At 40.0% G+C, this 18,368-nt stretch overlaps 1 protein-coding gene across 1 annotated transcript in view; it reads left to right on the top strand.

Annotated features, from left to right (window-relative positions):
- The window catches only part of kcnh2b (potassium voltage-gated channel, subfamily H (eag-related), member 2b), a 349,512-nt gene that overhangs the window by 293,249 nt on the left and 37,895 nt on the right, over positions 1-18,368 (top strand). The window contains exons 6-7 of the mRNA XM_061714002.1: positions 16,320-16,499; positions 17,817-17,920. Of these exons, the coding sequence (XP_061569986.1) occupies positions 16,320-16,499; positions 17,817-17,920 (284 nt within the window). The remainder of the gene's footprint in view (positions 1-16,319; positions 16,500-17,816; positions 17,921-18,368) is intronic.

Here is an 18,368-nt window from a genome sequence, read left to right as displayed (position 1 = left end):
AAATACATTACAAACTAGATTCAATTAGGAATAGATTGATAGAAGAAAACAGACCTTAGTAATCAACTATTCATACGGCATGATTGTATTTTACACCTTAGTCACCTATTCCTCTGTCCTTACACAGGCACAGCACACTTAACTGCTAAATGCATTTTATGAGAACACGACTCTGACCTTACACCTCACAGCACTTTGTGACATCTTTTCATGCAGAGGAAGTATGCATGTGGTAGCTTAGAATAAATAAATCAGAGCACTGTTAAACTTTCATCAGTGTGTGTGGATCAGTGACACACTTTCCGCCTGGTTTTGGGGATATCAGCGAGCTGAATAACAACTTCTGCTCAGTGAAGCAGTGGGCTGTGAGACAGAGAGACAAGCTCGTCACAGACTCATGAGGACCAGGACTTGTAGGTATGATGGTTGTCAGGGTGCGGCGGGACCCTGGGCCTCCACGTCCCTGCCTGCCACAGGTGACTCCTGTCCAACCGTTTCCAACGATCGCTGTATATACTGTACACTCATGGTAACTGTTAAATGGCTTACACTTATATAGCTCTAACTCACATCAACAGTAGACCTCTGTGACGTGATTTCTTTTTTTTTTTTTTGGCCCCGATCACTACAGTGCGAAGGCCCTATTGTTGTATCTATTGTATCTGTAGGATTTTTTATTTTTCTCGTTTTTAGGCGGCGATGCATTACTTTTCTCAGTCAAAAGCGTTACCGTGGCGACGCTAGACGGCAAAAAGCACGATCCCCCTTCATCGGATTGGTCCATATCTGATACTTCCTACTTTCTGCCATAACTTTTGAATGGTTTGACATAAAGACTCGTGGGTGGTGTCATTGGACTCGGTTTTGAGTCCTTGAACATAATTGGTGAAAATTGCACGCGCGAGGGCCCGTTCATGGCTGCTTGCAGCTTTAATTTTTTCTTTTTGTCTGCATATATATGTAAGGGATAATGCCTGACAAGGTGTACATTACCAAAAAACATAAATATTAAATCAGTTATTCATGCTTTAATGTGTTTTCAGTGTAAATCATTAGTTTTATAACAAGCCACAGCTGAGCGACTATTTAATCTCTCGTCTGCAGCTGTTGTAACCTGGTAAATTACAAAGTTTTTTAACAAGCTATAACTCAGTTTCCTTGGTAACACCTGAGGGTCTGACTAATACCTGGAACAATCACTACCGTCCCATAAGGTCCTGAATGGACACAGTGTTGATTCTCCAGTAACTAGGACGGACCTGAGATACGACTCAGCAACAGGAGATATTCTAGTCCACTCAGCTCCGCTCCGCTATGCTACAGTAACAAACAGGAAATACATTTGTTTCAAAGAATCAAAGACCACAGTTTCCTAAATCGTTTTATTAAGCTAAATATATATATATATATATATTAAGATTTCCCGGACTTCTGCTCTTTACCGTCCTGCGGTAGCCGGCTCTTCTTCTCTGAACCATGTTGGTAAAGACCTAAGGCATATATATATATATATATATATATATTTTTTTTTTTTTTTTTTAATGTAAAGGGGGGGGTGACATCCCCTGCTAGCCTAAAACACGAAAAACACAGGGAAACGCACAACGAGCACACAAGACTTGGAGATCTGTAAGAGAAAAAACAAACAAACAGACAGGAGAACAAGCACAGACACAAACAGCAACCATTCCAGGTCCTTGAGACTGAATCAAAACTAGACTACTGCGATTATCTGTCCCCCAAAACTGCAGAGTGAGTATGTAGGTGAGTGAGCAGGTGTGTATGTCTGTGTAACTGTGTTTGTAAAGTCAAAACGATGCTCTGCCTGAACTGTAACTCTAGTGGAGGAGAGAGGGAACAACCCCACCACCCGAGAGACCAGAAGCTGACAAGGAAGAAACGTGATTTCTAAACACTCATGCACACTGACATGTTTATGCTCGTGCGGCTGTTTACTAATAAACAAAATAATGATCTTCATCACTGTGCTCTCAGTGATTCTCTCTCTTAGCTGAACATATGCAGAATATGAATGTCTCAACAATGAGCTGAAAATAATTGCTAAGCCAAGCAGTTGTAATGTAGAGCGTGGGTCCATCCATCCATGGAAAGCACTGGAGCGCAACTTGTTATCTCCCCCTTCCACCATCTTCACCCGTCCTCTTGACCTCTCTGTGAGAGGCCAGTGAGCAGTCGCTTCAGAGTCGCTGTGTCATGTTTCAGCAGTCCGAGTCCTGTCATCTCCACAATATGTGTGTGTGTGTGTGTGTGCGTGTGTGTGTGGATCTCTATCTATGTATACATTTCATAAATGAATACATTTTAAAACTCCCACCCACTCCTCTTTCTACCTGGGAGCCTGAGGATTCTGTGCAGTATTTTTGCTCTTCCTAGCGCTCTTCGACTCTCTGAGTCAGATGGAGATCTCTGATGCTGTTCCCGGGACCTGCTGGAGACACTTTTCCAGCATGGATGACACAGCTCCAAGTGCTCCAACTAAGAGCCCAGATAGACTTCTTGTTGGTGCTTGCGTTCGCGTCCTTTCACGTGCACCACCAACTGGAACGTCGCTCACGTAGTATGCCAGGAGAGTGTGTCGTACCGGCGGTGACCGATAGGGGGCAGTAATCAGAGCAACAGTTGGAAAAGTGATTACATATTTAGTAGTAGAGGTAGTAGCAGTGGTAGTAGCAGTAGCAATTAGAACAGGCCCCCAGTCTCGCGCTCAGCAGGCACGCCGATTTTTTCCAGTGGCCAGCCGCGGTACTGCAACAAAAAATCCCATGGGGCCCAGAAAGCTTTTTTCCCATAGACCGCAATAGTAAAAGAGAAGCCTCTAAAACTGTTCACAGGACACCTCCAGCTGTAATCACCGACAATTACTAATCTTTGTATTCTATATTTTTAAGTCATGGACTTTATATCCGTCAAAAATGTTTTATAACGGCCAGAAAAGTCAAAGAAAAGTCTCTTTCTGGGCGTGACGTCACGGCTTTGTCCGTGCACTCGCAAAGCGCGGTCGTGTGTGTCTCGGGAACGAGCATGGCTGAATCTAAGCCGTTCGGCGGAATAATCACTCAGAAAAGTGGAAAACACGGCTCAAAGGTGTGTTTTTGTGGTCTCTTAATTTTTTTTTCCATGACAAAAGACATTGGGTTTATAATAAAACCTCAGTAAACGAGGGGGAGCTGCTCTGATCAGTGTTGAGCAGCAGCTGAGCAGGAGACCCTCTGTCATTCATTGAGCTGGAGCTGCGCGCTATGGCACAGAGCTCAGGTGGGACGCTCAGGTCACACTCGGTCTAAACGCCCTGACCAGGGGGATCACAGACGGAAATGTTTAATAGCAAGAATAATAATGGTTTGTCATTCTTGTACTTAAACATTTCCGTTGTAGCCAACGGTGTATAGTTTGTGAAAATAAGATATCAGGCAGGAATAACACTTAATGTGAGCCCAGAAGCTGTAAAAGAATCAGAGAAAATGCAAAGTTAATTACGCCTAACATTCGGACTGCACGATCATTAATAGACAAAAAGATTTACCCAAAGGTATATAGATAAATAGCATATGACAGCTTGTGTTATTGTGGGGAATCCCATGTGTTTTTTTGTTTGTTTGTTTTTATAAAGATGACTCGTTTTATCCTTACTCAAAAAAATTAAACTCCACAAATTAACCACATTTAAACATAATATTTGACATATTTAAACATAATACTTGACAAAACTTGTAATACAAAAAATATTTGTCTTAATGTAAGTAATAAACTTGGGAAGTTTCATGGTGATACCTGCTATTTACATTTTTACCCTATTTTAGCCTATTAACCTGGGGTGTCTCATCTTAAATAAAAATGACTCGTTTTATCTTTAATTAAAAAAAACACACAAATGAACCATGTATAGTCTATAACCATGAGTTTGAGAACAGCATCGGTTGATTTGCCCTATAAATCCCTAATTTCATTGTGTAGGCTACATCTATCATTACCGGTCTGAAGGACTCATGAGCGCGCAGCGCTTGTCCAGAGCGCGCAGCGCTCGTTCACATTGCCCCGGGGCATGATGGGAGGCCCCAGAGCATCATGGGAGGTGACTCAACTGCGCATGCTCTATGGGCCCGTGTACCAGGAAGTAAACCAGGAAGTCAGAAATTTTTTCGGCGGATGCGCTGGGTGAGCAAACTCCATTGAAATGAATGGGCGGCCATTTTCGATCCTGTATCCAGTTATATAATACATCCATGAATTAGAACAACAAACAAGTTAACATAACAATATTGGATGATGTAGGTGATTATAACATTGCTTTGGTTGCAATCTTGGCAAAGGAAACGGCGCCAGCGACCTCCGCGTCGTCACTTGTGGCCAGCTGGTATCTGACCAGGACTGTACTTAAAGTATTGTAATTTTTTTCATAATCATTTCTCATTTTCTCCCGTTCAAATCCAATTAATCGGGTCGCGGTGGGGCGGGGCTGATCTCCGCAATTTGAAGCCTTGTGTAATAATTGTAAAAAAAAAAAAAGTTGCTACTTCGCGGATTTCACCTATCACGGGTTCTTTTTGGAACGTAACCCCCGTGAAAAACCAGGGATTACTGTACATGTATTATGCTTTTTAAATATATATTTCTGTTTTGTGAATTTATTGAACTTTAAATCGTTTTTTGTCTGTTTTTTGTACTCCTGTTGGTGCCTGTTGACCAGGTCCTGTTTGTAAATGATAATTTGTTCTCAAACCTTTACCTGGTGAAATAAAGGTTTAAATAAAATGTGTCTGCTGTACCCTTGTGAGGTGGATCAGTAAAACGATGTCTCACTCCATGTAGAGGAGGTGGCTGATCAAGGCTGCACTGAGGAACGTGTACCCATAGCCATTCTTTCTGATTATCTGGCTTAGAGGGTTTAGACCTGCAGGACAGCAGGGGGACGGAGCCTCTCCTCGGTACATGCCACACTTGCTGCTGACGCAAGTTTACTGCACATTAAAGTCTCTGTAAAGTGAATTCAGCCATTTTCTTCTTAACACATTCATTGCCACATAATAGGTTAGTGGGTATGGAAAGTTTGCATTAAGGTAGTTATGTTATTTATTATTCATTTTATATGTTAATTGTTTCAAATCAGTTGCCGCTCTGACGGCCAGTCCATATTCAGTCCACACTCAGTCCAAAATTTACAAAACTAGGTCATTTACAAATCTTACAAATCTTGTACAAACCTTACAAATCTTGCTTAGAAAGCCAAGATTCTTGTGATTCCAGCAATATAAACCATTTCAGGTTATAATCATAGCAGCTGGTACATATCGACACGACAAACAAACGAAAGAAAGATTTGCGCAGATGACGCAACTTACCCTTTGAGGCTTCTGGTACAGTCCAGGCAAAAATATTCCCACAAAAATCGTCTGGTTACATTCAGAAAAGGTCCAGTAAAGTATTTAGTCCAAAATACATTATTATACCAGTAAATATCCACAAACAGCCGCTCTTCATCTCATTTACACGTTTGTAACTCCGTCCTGCACGTTTTCAGATGGGAGAGCGCGGTGGTAAAATGGAGCGTACGCTCTACATTGATTGACAGGTCATCCGGCCATACAAGAGCTTCCTGTCCCCTGATAGCGAATGAGCGCCTGTGTTGGGGCGGGACGAGCACATCCAGCTTTTTGTCATGAGAAAAACGTAGGCAATTGCAGCATTCGCCCAGAAGATGCCATTGTATAGCCAATGAAATGCTGAAAACAACGATGTAGGCCTTGAGATTGTATGTTCAACGGTTCAAAAGTTATGCCCATGGGACATTATTGTTATAATAAAAATATTTGTAAGACATAGTCTTACAAAAACATGTGTAAAATACTAATTTTTTGTGGTATTGTTATCAAATTTGAACTTGCACTAGATAAGGCTCCATGCTGTGGTGTCATTGTGTTTTCCAGCTAATAAGACACAGATTCACTCAGATTACAAAAACAAATTTCCGGCTGAAATAAAAACCTTCTATTTCAGTGTGTTCAAACTGAGATTACTGAATTATAGTAGTAGTTACAGTCATTCTGACAGTTGGGGGTAGAACTTCAGAGTGTTACCTTTCAAAAGAGACCTAAACCTTCTCTGTACTTCAAACGGTTCAAGAACAGCTTTCAATTTACTTTGGGTATGCCTTGGATAGGCGTTTTGGGCGACTTTTACAGGAGTGGGAACAAGTTAATAAAAGATTCTGTTACTGATCTGTAGTCCTGGACTTCATTCGTCGTGATTCAGGGGGGCCCCATGGTCTCTCCTGCCCAGGCCCCCAGGGGGTCTAGAAACACCCCTGCTTGCACTGCAGGATTCCAACAATCCTATACTGTCTAGTCCACGTATGTCTTGTTCCAGTAGCCCATTACACATCAGGGTATCCTGGTCCTCCAACAACTGAGGAGGGCCTTGTTAATCCGGGTGACATGCGGATAAAAAAGGTGGTACTTCCAGAATACTTCTTTGCTTGATATTATTTAATTTGTGCTTTTGTATCAACTTTCTAAAGCTTTGACAGGGAATAAATCCCTGTCTTTCAGGAATTCGACCGTATTCCTTGTGATTGTTTTCCTTTTATCATTTCTGATACCAGTGAAGGATATCAGAGGCTTCGCTTACTGTTTTTATTTTTTTTTGGCCTTGGTAGCTCTGCCAAATTGGGCACCCTGAGTGAGGTGATGTTGTTGAAAGTTGCAGATACATTTTTGTTTTCCCAAGTGTTAAAATGACAGTAGCTGATGTGACATTTCATTAGCTGTGGTTATCAGCCCACCTGTGTACCTACTCAGTACTTAGAACAGATGGCGTTAAAGAAAACATATGTTTCTTTCTTTCTTCTTTCTTCTTCTTCATAAAATTCTTCATAGTTCAACTTTATTTTGAATTTTGGTCATATTAGCTGGTATTAACCAGTCTTTACCAAAATAGATGCGGTCACTGTAGTGTAATGTTAAAATGCAATGCAGTCAAACTATCAGAAGAAGGAAGAACACATGATCTACACAAAGGATAAATACACACATCACAAAGTCGTTCATTGACAGTGTTTACAGTATGTCCCTGCGTGGCTTACGGTAACACTCCACCATTTTTTTCCCAAGTGGCCTGATTCCCAGCTTTGAATCTAATGCATGATGGCATCCTCTGATCACATGCAACTCCCTTGAAAGCCACATGAAATCTCATCAGTTTTGCACAATGTTGCCTCCGAACTCAGTAGAGAATATTTTATCCTTTTCATGAACAAGATTTTGTCATGTGCTTATATTTTTGTTTTCCTCAAACCTGGTTAATATTTTAACAATAGAAGGATATGTGAATTTGGAGTCTGCCTGTCGTGGGACTGCAGTTTCTGCACACATGGTAACCTTACCCTCAGTTTTAATAACAGTAGATAAAAGTAGTTTAATACATAGACGTATATACAGCAAAATAAATTAACTAGCTTAGAATCTAAAGTCCAAAAGTATTTGTGCTGTAGCTCAACAAATTCTTCTGCATTTGTGTCTGTGCAGACCGTATGCCATTAGCCCCGAAGCAGTTTCATGTGTGCTGTTAACTTGCTGCATTTATATTTCAAGTGTCCTCTGTGTTTGAGAGAAGCAGAGATGGATGGAGGAATTGAGACTGAGAAAGAAAAATACAGCAGTTATACAGAATGACAGTGATCCAGTGGGATAAGCCCAGAAAATGAAAAACGGAAACAACAAGGAGAGAAAAGTATATCGAGTGGGTGAGGGAACAATTTACCAAAGTGCTTGATGGTAATATTAGAGAAGGTTGTGGAAAGAGGGATAGAGATCATAGTTGCACACTGGAACACACAACACACACAAGACACACATGTTATTACAGGCAGGGGTCTGTGGAAATGCAGCACATCTGTACTGATTTAACTAAAGAACATCCTGGAACATCCACTCTTTAATTTGATCAAAGCATTTGGTTGATGTTGGAATTGGAATTATATTCCTCTGGTGTGATAGTTATATAGATTTGTGTGTCATCTGCATACAGTAGTTACTGTAACATATTTTGTTCTTTTTATAATTTGAGCAAATGGGAGCATATAGATGTTAACATTTGACATATATATATATATATATATATATATATATATATATATATATATATATATATATATATATATATATATATATAACATATAAATGTTAACACTGAGCTTGGTAGGTGAGACATCCAAAGGCATATAAGAATGCAAACTTCTTGCTCCTTAAATAGGTCAAAGAACAAACTGAGTAATGAACGAACCATTCAGAGGGGTAAATAAGCAGACGCACGCACTGCAGAGATTGCCTGCCTGAAATAACTCCCGGGGGTCGTATCATTTATGGTCTTGGTTGATGGCACAGTTTCACCCAATCTGAATATTCAGGTACTGTATACAGATGCTTATGACTATATGGTGCCAGATCCTGCAAAACAACCCCTGATCAGCTGGACAGTGGGTAAACTCAACTGTATGCTGAAAATGCTGTGTTTGCCGTCGGTCACACATTGTGCCGAGCATTACGGTCAAGCAATTCAACTTTCGCCGTTTCTGTCCTAAGGACATTCTTCTGCAAGTCTTGTGGTTTGCAGTCATTTTTAGACAGCAGTTTTTTTTCTCCTGGAAACCATTCTATAACTATAAAAATGTTACTATTTTCTTCCAATTGTGCTGATATAGACTTAAAGATTTAACATGCATATATTCAGCATTATTTTTGGAGTGTTTTAACCCCACACCCCCCCAAAGAAAGAAATACAACTTTTTTGTTAGTTTTTGTAGTACTTTGTTGTTGCACTTAATTGTTGTTGCTCATTGCTAGTGCAGTTTATTTAAAACCAAATATAGTACATAACGTGTTTACAGTAAATTGTTTATAGATTATTGTAGCACGGCGAGTGCTACGGGGCCCGACCGACAGAACAGAGAGGACCCGGGGTTTTAGTGCATGAACACCTTTATTCACAACACACCAACACGCGTGCTTTCAGCTTCAGTCAGCAGCCCCTTGCTGCTGTGCAGCCACTTCTTATGAAGGCAGGCAGGGTGGCTGCACCTCCACCCTGCCAAAATTATCTATTTGATTATTTAGTTTCTTTTAGTAGGCCTACACTGTAGATGACACTCAGTATCACACTTAGTACTATATCACTTTAAATATTAAATGTAAATCAACCGCAGGCTGCTCTTGTAGCTGAATTTGCTCCATTTCAGATTAAAAACCATAGATGGTAAAAACCTGCCAGGCTGACAATAGGATGATGAAACAACTCTGCTGCAACTGTGACCTTTGACCTTTTATCTGTTGCTTCTCTGCGTGGCCAGTAGGGGCAGCTGCTGACTTTGATCAATATTCATTGAAAGATTTTTCTGCAAGTTTGTTAATCTGTTGTTGCTTCCATGGTCTTAATCACTGTGGATTACAATCTAACTACAACAAAAAGTTCTTACATCTAGTTTTACACGTGTATTTGTAATGACAGGGAAGAACATGAAATAAGTTTATAGTGGGTGTGTGAATGATCAATAATCAGTATTATTGGCAGTAATAGAGGGCCCCAAAATCACATTTTGCTTAGGGCACTATGGAGGCTTGGGCCGGCCCTGTCCACAGGCCAGGGAGTTTAAGAGCTTCTACATGTTAACTCAGTGTTTTTTAAACTCTTCTTCTGGACAGAGATGATGTTCTTTCCAACCGAAGTCGGTTTCCCACTTCAAGGGTCACAACACTTCAGTTACTGCTGGCATCACTTTTCTGTTTCCTCTTTCAACTCTTGTTTGTGTTCTCTTAAGTTATCTTCCGACAGTTTTATCTCTTCAGCTGCAATTATGGCGCAGAATTATTATTTTGAACCTTGTACATGTATAAGTAAAGGAAGTAAACACATGCCAGGCATTTCAGATGCGGTGTCTCCTGCGGGAGAGAATAACTCCCTTTTGAGAGACGTAGACTTTGCTCTACGTCTCTCACCCATATCGTCTTAATCCCTCTGAGCAGAGGGGGTGGCCACAGCGGATCACAGTCCACACATTGATTTGGCCCTCTTTTACGGCGGATGCCCTTCCTGACGGGACTTTGCATAACTTTGAGATATTATATGCCACAACTGTCTGTAACCTCCTCCAGACATGGACTGGATAATTAGGGCCCGAGCACTTACAGTGCGAAGGCCCTAGGGGATGTTCTTGTTTTCATTTTTCCGACGAAATGAGGTCCTTTTTTCCCCCTAAACGGGCCTCAAAAGTCACCAAATTTTGCACCAACTCAACAGCGCCCCTTTGAAAACTTTGTGCCTCAAGCCCCACAATACGGTTTGACGTACATGCACGAAAATTGGTACACACCTGTATCATGTCGCAACATAAAGAAAAGTCTCTTGGCGCCATGGCCGAAACCGAACAGGAAGTCAGCCATTTTGAATTAATCGTGTCATTTTGGCGCAATTTATGCCATTTCTTCGGCCGTTAATACGGCCCGAACCGTAACGTGCACCCAGGTGTGTTATACATCAAAATGTGCGTCTCCTCCTGCGACGATGCGCATTACTTTTCTCAGTCAAAAGTGTTACCGTGGCGACGCTAGACGCCAAAAAACGCGCCCCCCCTTCATCTGATTGGTTCATATTTGATAGTTCCTTCTTTCTGCCATAACTTTTGAATGGGGGGGGCGGTGGCCATGAGTGCGAGGGCCCGTTCATCGCTGCTTGCAGATTTAATTGGATGAGTAATTCTAGGCTGCCAGGAAACTAGTTTTTGCTATATGGTCCATGAGCTGATTCCTGGACGGGAAGTGGAGCTACGAAGTGCACCTCTGTGCTCATATCCACCTTTACCTAGCAGGCGTGATTTCATCCTGCATTATTAAACAGTTTGCCGCCTCAGTGCTTGTGCTTTGTTGGCCATTCTGTTTACAGTAGAAAATGAAGGCTCTACATTTTTTATGAGCTTCTTTTGCTGTTGTTTGAGCTTTGTGTTTGCCTGGATAGCTGCTCCCCAACAGCAAGTTATGGGCAGGGTTTCTCATGATGAGATGTTGATCACGTTTATTTGATGCTTTCAACGCTTAACAGCTGGACAACCTTTGAAGAAATGTTCTAAAAAGGACAAAAGGTGTGAGTTTTTTTTGGTTTTTTGCTTGTTTTGGTTAAAGGGTTCAACTGAGGCATAATTCCCTTTTGTTTGTTTTTTAACATGATGGTGTGTTGGACGTGTGTGTTTACTACGGAAGAGTATTAGGGCCAGGCAGGAGAAAAATAAAAATAATATTTTAGAGGAGGGAGATTTTTTTTTCATTATGCACTTCGAGAAAAAAGTTGAAATGTCGAGAAAAAAGTCGAAATATCGAGAATAATGTTGAAATACAATTTCAAGAATAAAGTCAAAATTTTGCCTTTTTTCTCAACATTCAACTTTATTCACAAAGTGCATAATGAAAAAAAAATCTTCCTCCTCTAAAATATTATTTTTATTTCTCTTGCCTGGCCCTAATACTCTACCGTACCGAGCTGAAGCTTCTGATTCAGTTTGGCTTTTGCTCAATTAAGAGTCTTGTGCTGTCTTCATGGAACCTTTGTAACGGCAACCAAAACTTCACTCAGCCCCAACTGTCTTTTAGGATTCATTTTGTGAGGAGTTATTTGCCGATCAGCTTAATGAGAGAATTTAGCACCGTCACTTTGACCCAGACCCAGAGTTTAAACTCTAGCAAAACGGAGATGATGATGAGGGTGCTGCTTGCTGAACTGGGGGTTCCACTCTGTAGACTGACGACAGGAACAAACAACGTGTTATGGGTGAAGTGAGAAAAACATATCGTCTTGATAATCCATGCCGCGAGCTGTTCTGCCCCAATCACTCCAAGTCTTCTCCTTCAATGACTACGTTTACATGCAGTCAAAATTCGGGTTATTTGTAATATTCCGGTAACTGAAACATTCAGAATATTCCGTTTCCATGCGTGAGTTAACAGAGTTATTCCTGTTTACATGGTAATTAATCATTTGGGATATCTGGATCAAACCAGCGACGCAGGGAGAACATCATGACGCAATTCCTGTCATTTCTGCTTCTTCTTCCTGTATCCAAATCCAAAACACCAACAACAGCAGCACGGAGGATAATGAACAGTCCAGTAGAAGTCGTTTTGTTTCTTGGCCTGTAGTTCTCCTTTTCCAGCGTCTTCCAGCGGAGCTTGATCTGGTCTGCCGTTCCTACAAATCCTGCTTTGCGCAACTTTTCTCTCACCTTCTTGTAAATCTTCTATCCCGGTACTTTCTACCGTCTACAAATGCAGAAATGTTCATATCCTTCATTACATTTATGAAGTGATTAGTCTCCTCCTGGTCTTGGTTTCTCCGTGTTTAGAAGAACTTCCTGGACTCAAAAGACCAGGATTCCTTGTGAACAGAGCATGTGCAGAAAACAAATTCCTGTTCCTTTTGATGGGGAAATCCCGTTAGGCATTTACATGACCCAATATTCAGTTAGAAAAGGAGTAACCCAGGGGTCATATTGGGGTTTTTAAAAACCGGAATATGAGCAAATTCCGGTTATTCAAAGGGGTTATTGGTGTTTACATGGCCGTGCAAAACCGGGTTATTTCTAATATACCGGTTAGAAGAGGGTTATTGATGCATGGAAACGTAGTCAGTGCTGTTCTCAAACAGCTTAGCCCTATCTGCATTTTAGATGTTTCGTGACATCTGTGTGGTTCTCATGGCAAGGATTTTTACTTTGACGCAGTTGGCTAAAAAGAGCCATCTGCATCCCCAGAAGGGGAGCCACAGCTGGGAGGGGCTTTGACTGAAGCGTGGGGTCCATGTGTGTCCATGTAGGTTTTGGCACAAACGGTCATCAAGTCTGGCAGCAGAGCAGCGATGTAGTAAATGGTGACTTCTTCACATTTTTTTTAAATTACTGTTTTTGTGGGTTTTATAAGCTGGAAGCCCAAATTATGTAAAAATAAACAAATAAGAACTTGAAATTGTTTAAATTGTGGGCCCTAAATCATTTCTCGAAGTGCATAATGAAAAAAAAATCTTCCTCCTCTAAAATATTATTTTTATTTTTCTCCTGCCTGGCCCTAATACTCTTCTGTACTTGTTCACTGGGTTCAGAAAGGGTGTACTTTCTTTTTCAGATGCCTGTAGCTGCTCTTGACAGCAATGCTGAGCTCAAAGCTGCACTATAGCTCAGAAAGTCCAATAACACAGCAATACAATAATACAGCGTGAACTTGTGTGACTTCAGGGCCCCTTCTGGGTAACATGGAATATGTATAAAGGAAATGTGTCAAGTCACTTTTTTTAGTAAACTGGCACATTTTTCTTAACCCTGTTGAAACATACAGAGCTGCAAATTTCAGCTCTCTTATTCCGACCCCCCCATTGCTTCCTTGACGTCACAGAGTGAAGCAGTGGGAAAAGCAAAAGTTGGGAGAAGATAATCTTAGCTCCAACTGTGACATCACATTATCCTGATTCCAGTAAAGCTTGCCGGTGAAGGTGTGATGGTCTCAAACACAGCGACAGTTTGGTCATGTCGTTGGTGCATTTAAATATTTATAATATATTTATAGTATAAATATTTTTATTATATATCTATTATGACAAATAAGCAATACAATAAGTACACAATAATCACCCCGGCTTTGTCATTATTAACATTAGATTTTAAATTCATAAATATTTAAACTCTGCCTGAAGTTATGATGTGGAAAGCATTTTTAAGTAAATTTGAGTGAATCCTTTCATTCTCCACAAAAATCCTAAAAAGCAGGCTTTTTTTTTTTGTCTGCATATATATTAATGGTTAATACCATGTTGGTAAAAATACGGAAGAGTATTAGGGCCAGGCAGGAGAAAAATTAAAATAATATTTTAGAGGAGGAAGATTTTTTTTTTTCATTATGCACTTTGAGAAAAAAGTCAAAATGTCGAGAAAAAAGTTGAAATGTTGAGAAAAAAGTCGAAATATCGAGATTAATGTTGAAGTACAATTTCGAGAAAAAAGTCAACATTTCGTGAATAAAGTTGAAATGTTGTGAAAAAAGGCGGAATTTCAACTTTATTCATGAAATATCTACTTTTTTCTCGAAATTGTATTTCAACATTAATCTCGACATTTCAACTTTTTTCTCAACATTTCAACTTTTTTCTCGAAGTGCACAATAAAAAAAAAATTGTTACTGTATGCATATTTTGAGGGTTTCTGCGATAACATTGCTTTTAATGAATCTCATCACTGAGACAAATAAATATTTCTGTAAATATGTATTGGTATCAGTAGTTTGCACATCTCAAGTTCAAATAATGAAAGGTGAGGTTTGGTCTGGAGGTTTGGTTTAGAGGAATTAGATTCATAAGACACTCAAATGTTAATTCTGCTGCTGCAAACCATGCCTTGCAAAAAGGAGACCTCTGAAGATCAAGACTATCTGCAAGAGGCTGGGAAGGGAAACGGTGTGATCCAAAGTGTTTAGGAATCCATCAGCCCACATTTAGACAAGTTGTTTGTAAATGAAGTAAATGGTAGTAGTCTGTATCCTAACCCAGCCAAGATGACTGCATACATCCACACGTCTGAGCTGAAACTGCTCTGCAAGGATGAATGATCCTGAATATCTTTGCCGGTTTGATCCAGGGTCACCAAAAAGACTCGCTTGAAGTCATTGCATATTTATGACTGAAGCACAAATGCTCCTATCTTCAAAGGTACCAAAGAAATTGAGGGGAAATCCTTTGACCTCCACTTTGCAATTCAATACCTAGTCAGTCTTATTAACACATAACATCATAATCTTGTCCAAAAACAGTTTAGTGGGTGTCCATTACAACATAATTGTTCAGGAGAAGATGTTTTAGTTTGGTATCTCAGGAGTGTGCATCCTTCAGGTGGCAGGTTTTGTGTTTCGGCCATCAATATTGTGCTTTATAATTGAGTTTTATGTCATTTTAATGCAGGAAACCAGTTGATTCCAAGGGGTCTGCTTACTTTTTGTTTTAGATCTTCGTAACTGTTATATTTGTGAAGCACTTGACACATTTCTGCATTAATTCTGTCTAGTATTTGATATTGCATGCCTCTGCTCGGAGAGCCCTGTGCTGAGACTCAGTACAAACTGTATTTTCTGACCTTTTTGCTTCACAGCAGCTGGGTTTCTTTCAGTTATGTTAATGCCTCTTTTTTATGCAATAAAAAGAGCAACTCAAAAAATAATAAATCTGTAAAAGAATGATGAAATAAATGAGGAAATAGATAATTAAGTGTTTAAATATAAATATGGGGGGGTGCTTGTTTCGGAGTCTCTGGTACAGAAAGAAGTGAACGTAAAACGTGGAGGTCATGTGTATACACTCTTGTGTAAGCGTCATGCATGAATTTGTGCGCATATATTGTATCTAGCGTGCCTGGGTTTGTCTCTGTGTGGGGAACGGGCTGCCTGGGGGCGTAACCTGAGGAGGCCAGCGCCTTCAGAACACTTCTCATCATCCTGGTGGACACGGGCTGCATCGCTGTAATTGCAAGACAGTTATTTTAGACACTGAAAGCACAGCACCCATCTGTATTTTCTGAGAACCCCTTATCTACTTTGTAGGGCCATGCAGAAGAAAAAATATTTGATAGGGGAGGATTTTTTTTTTATTGTGCACTTCGAATATCAAAATATCTAGATTAATGTTGAAGTAAAATTTCAAGAAAAAAGTCGAAATGTCGAGAAAAAAAAAAAAGTTGAAATGTCGAGAATAATGTTGAAATACAATTTCAAGGAAAAAAGTAAAAATTTGTGAATAGTCACCTTTTTTGTCAACATTTCAACTTTATTCACGAAATTTTGATTTTTTTCTCGACCTTTCAACTCTTTTCTCAACATTTCGACTTTTTTCTCGAAATTTTACTTCAACATTAATCTAGATATTTTGACTTTTTTCTCGACATTTTGACTTTTTTCTCGACATTTTGACTTTTTTCTCGACATTTTGACTCTTTTCTCGAAATTGTACTTCAACATTGATCTCGACATTTCAATTTTTTTCTCGACATTTCGACTTTTTTCTCGAAGTGCATAATGAAAAACAAATCTTCCTCCTCTAAAATATGATGTTTATTTTTCTCCTGCCTGGCCCTAATACTCTTCCGTAACTTTGTGTGTGTGCATCCATAGTAGTACCTTTTCCATTCCACCACAGCGTTATGCAACCTCATGGTTGTAGTCTTTCTATCCCCTCACCCTTCCTTCTTCCTAACTTCTTAACCATGGATTTTTCTTTGTGTTTTTGTCCAGGTGCTGTCTCTGGGTGCAGATGTGTTGCCGGAGTACAAGCTCCAGGCCCCTCGCATCCACAAGTGGACGGTGTTGCACTACAGCCCCTTCAAGGCGGTGTGGGACTGGCTCATCCTCCTGCTGGTCATTTACACCGCCATCCTGACGCCCTACTCCGCTGCATTCCTGCTCAATGACCAGGTGGAGTCTCCTGTAGGAGTCAAACCATTCATCAGACAACTACCCAAGTACTCATTACTGCTCATGTCCAGCTCACAAAATCACATTCAAGAGCTTTAAATGTGGAAAAGAGAAAACAACATCCATTGGTGACAGCTGAAGCGCATATTAACTCTTGTGCTGTGTTTGGGTGAAGGGAGAAAAGAAGGAATGGAGGAAGGGAGAAAAGATGGAAGGAAGGAATGAAGGAAGTAAGGAAGAAAGGAGAAAAGAAGGAAGGAAGTAGGAAAGGGAGTAAGGAAGGGAGAAAAGATGGAAGGGAGGAAAGAAGTGTGACTTTAGAATATGAAACAGGTAAAATACAAGAAAATATTGACGGTGGCCAAACAAATTGTAAACACAGGTCGCACTCATGACGCCTCACTGCAAAAACTCAAAATCTTACCAGGAATATTTGTCTTATTTCAAGTTAAAATGTCTCATTTTTAGTCAGAAAATCTCATTACACTTAAAACAAGAGTCATCACCAGATAAATACCTTGTTATTTGACAATTTTCACCTGTTTCAAGTAAATTTTCACTTTTTTCCAGTGATGACTCTTGTAATGAGATTTTTTTTACTAAAAATGAAACATTTTATATAGAAATAAGACAAATATTCTTGTTAAGATTTTGAGTTTTTGCAGTGTGGTGACGTTTCTGTGGCATAACGTGACGTTCTGAAGTCTAAATTTCCGTTTCCCTCCGTTTACAAGCAAACGTGAAGACGGAGTTTTTGCAAATCTCCACTTTGGCCGGAGTTTTCAGAAATGATGGTTTTTGGTGACTTTGAGCTTCGTTTTCGTGTAAATGAACGGCCAAAACGCATGAAAACACCACCGTTTTTGCTACGTGTAAACGGGGCCTGATACAAACTCTATGGTAATTGGCTATCATCAAAACATCAGTAATAATCCTCAGTTAAATCTGAAAAAATCAAAAAGGTATATATCAATCAAGTTCAAGAGACCAAACTGCTGGGAGTTGTCATAGATGACAAACTTTCATGGAAAACACATATACATAAAATGGTTAGTAAAATGGGAAGTGGCATCTCTGTCGTTAGAAAAAACTATAAGCCCTGATACTCCTGACATATGTATCCTGCTGAATGTTCCTTATTTGCTGTGTTTTGTTTTCATGTGCATGCAAATTACTTTAAAACCCTCAATGCTAAGCCGTTTGAAAAATGTGTTCTATATTTACTGCATTAGATCATAATTCTCCACCCGTGTCTGCGTATATTTTCCCAATCCTTGCTCCATTCTTCCCTGACATCCTGCTCTCCTCCCCCTGCAGGAGGAGGTGGCCATGCAGAGCTGCGGCTACTCCTGCTCCCCCCTCAACGTGGTGGACCTGATCGTAGACATCATGTTCATCATCGACATCCTCATCAACTTCAGGTCTGAACTCTGGTCCTGCTTTGGTTTTTGGAACCAGCTGATGGAGCAACAGAAGATTTCACCGGAAGAGTATCAGGGCCATGCAGGAGGAAAAATATTTGAGAGGGGAAGATTGTTTTTATTGTGCACTTCGAGAAAAACGTCAAAATGTCGAGAAAAAAGTCGGAATGTCGAGATTAATGTTGAAATACAATTTCAAGAATAAAGTCGAAATTTCGCCTTTTTTCTCAACATATCAAATTTTGACTTTTTTCTTGAAATTGTACTTCAACATTAATCTCGAGATTTCGACTTTTTTCTCGAAGTGCATAATGAAAAAAAAATCTTCCTCCTCTAAAATATTATTTTTATTTTTCCCCTGCCTGACCTTCCGTATTTTTACCGATTTTTGTTAATGGTATTAACAATGAATATATATGCAGACAAAAAAAAGCCCGCTTTTTAGGAT

Source organism: Cololabis saira, chromosome 22 (assembly GCF_033807715.1).
Source record: "Cololabis saira isolate AMF1-May2022 chromosome 22, fColSai1.1, whole genome shotgun sequence".
Taxonomy (NCBI): Eukaryota; Metazoa; Chordata; class Actinopteri; order Beloniformes; family Belonidae; genus Cololabis; species Cololabis saira.
Note: the sequence above shows the minus strand (reverse complement) of the source record. Positions and strands in the feature narration are given on the sequence as shown.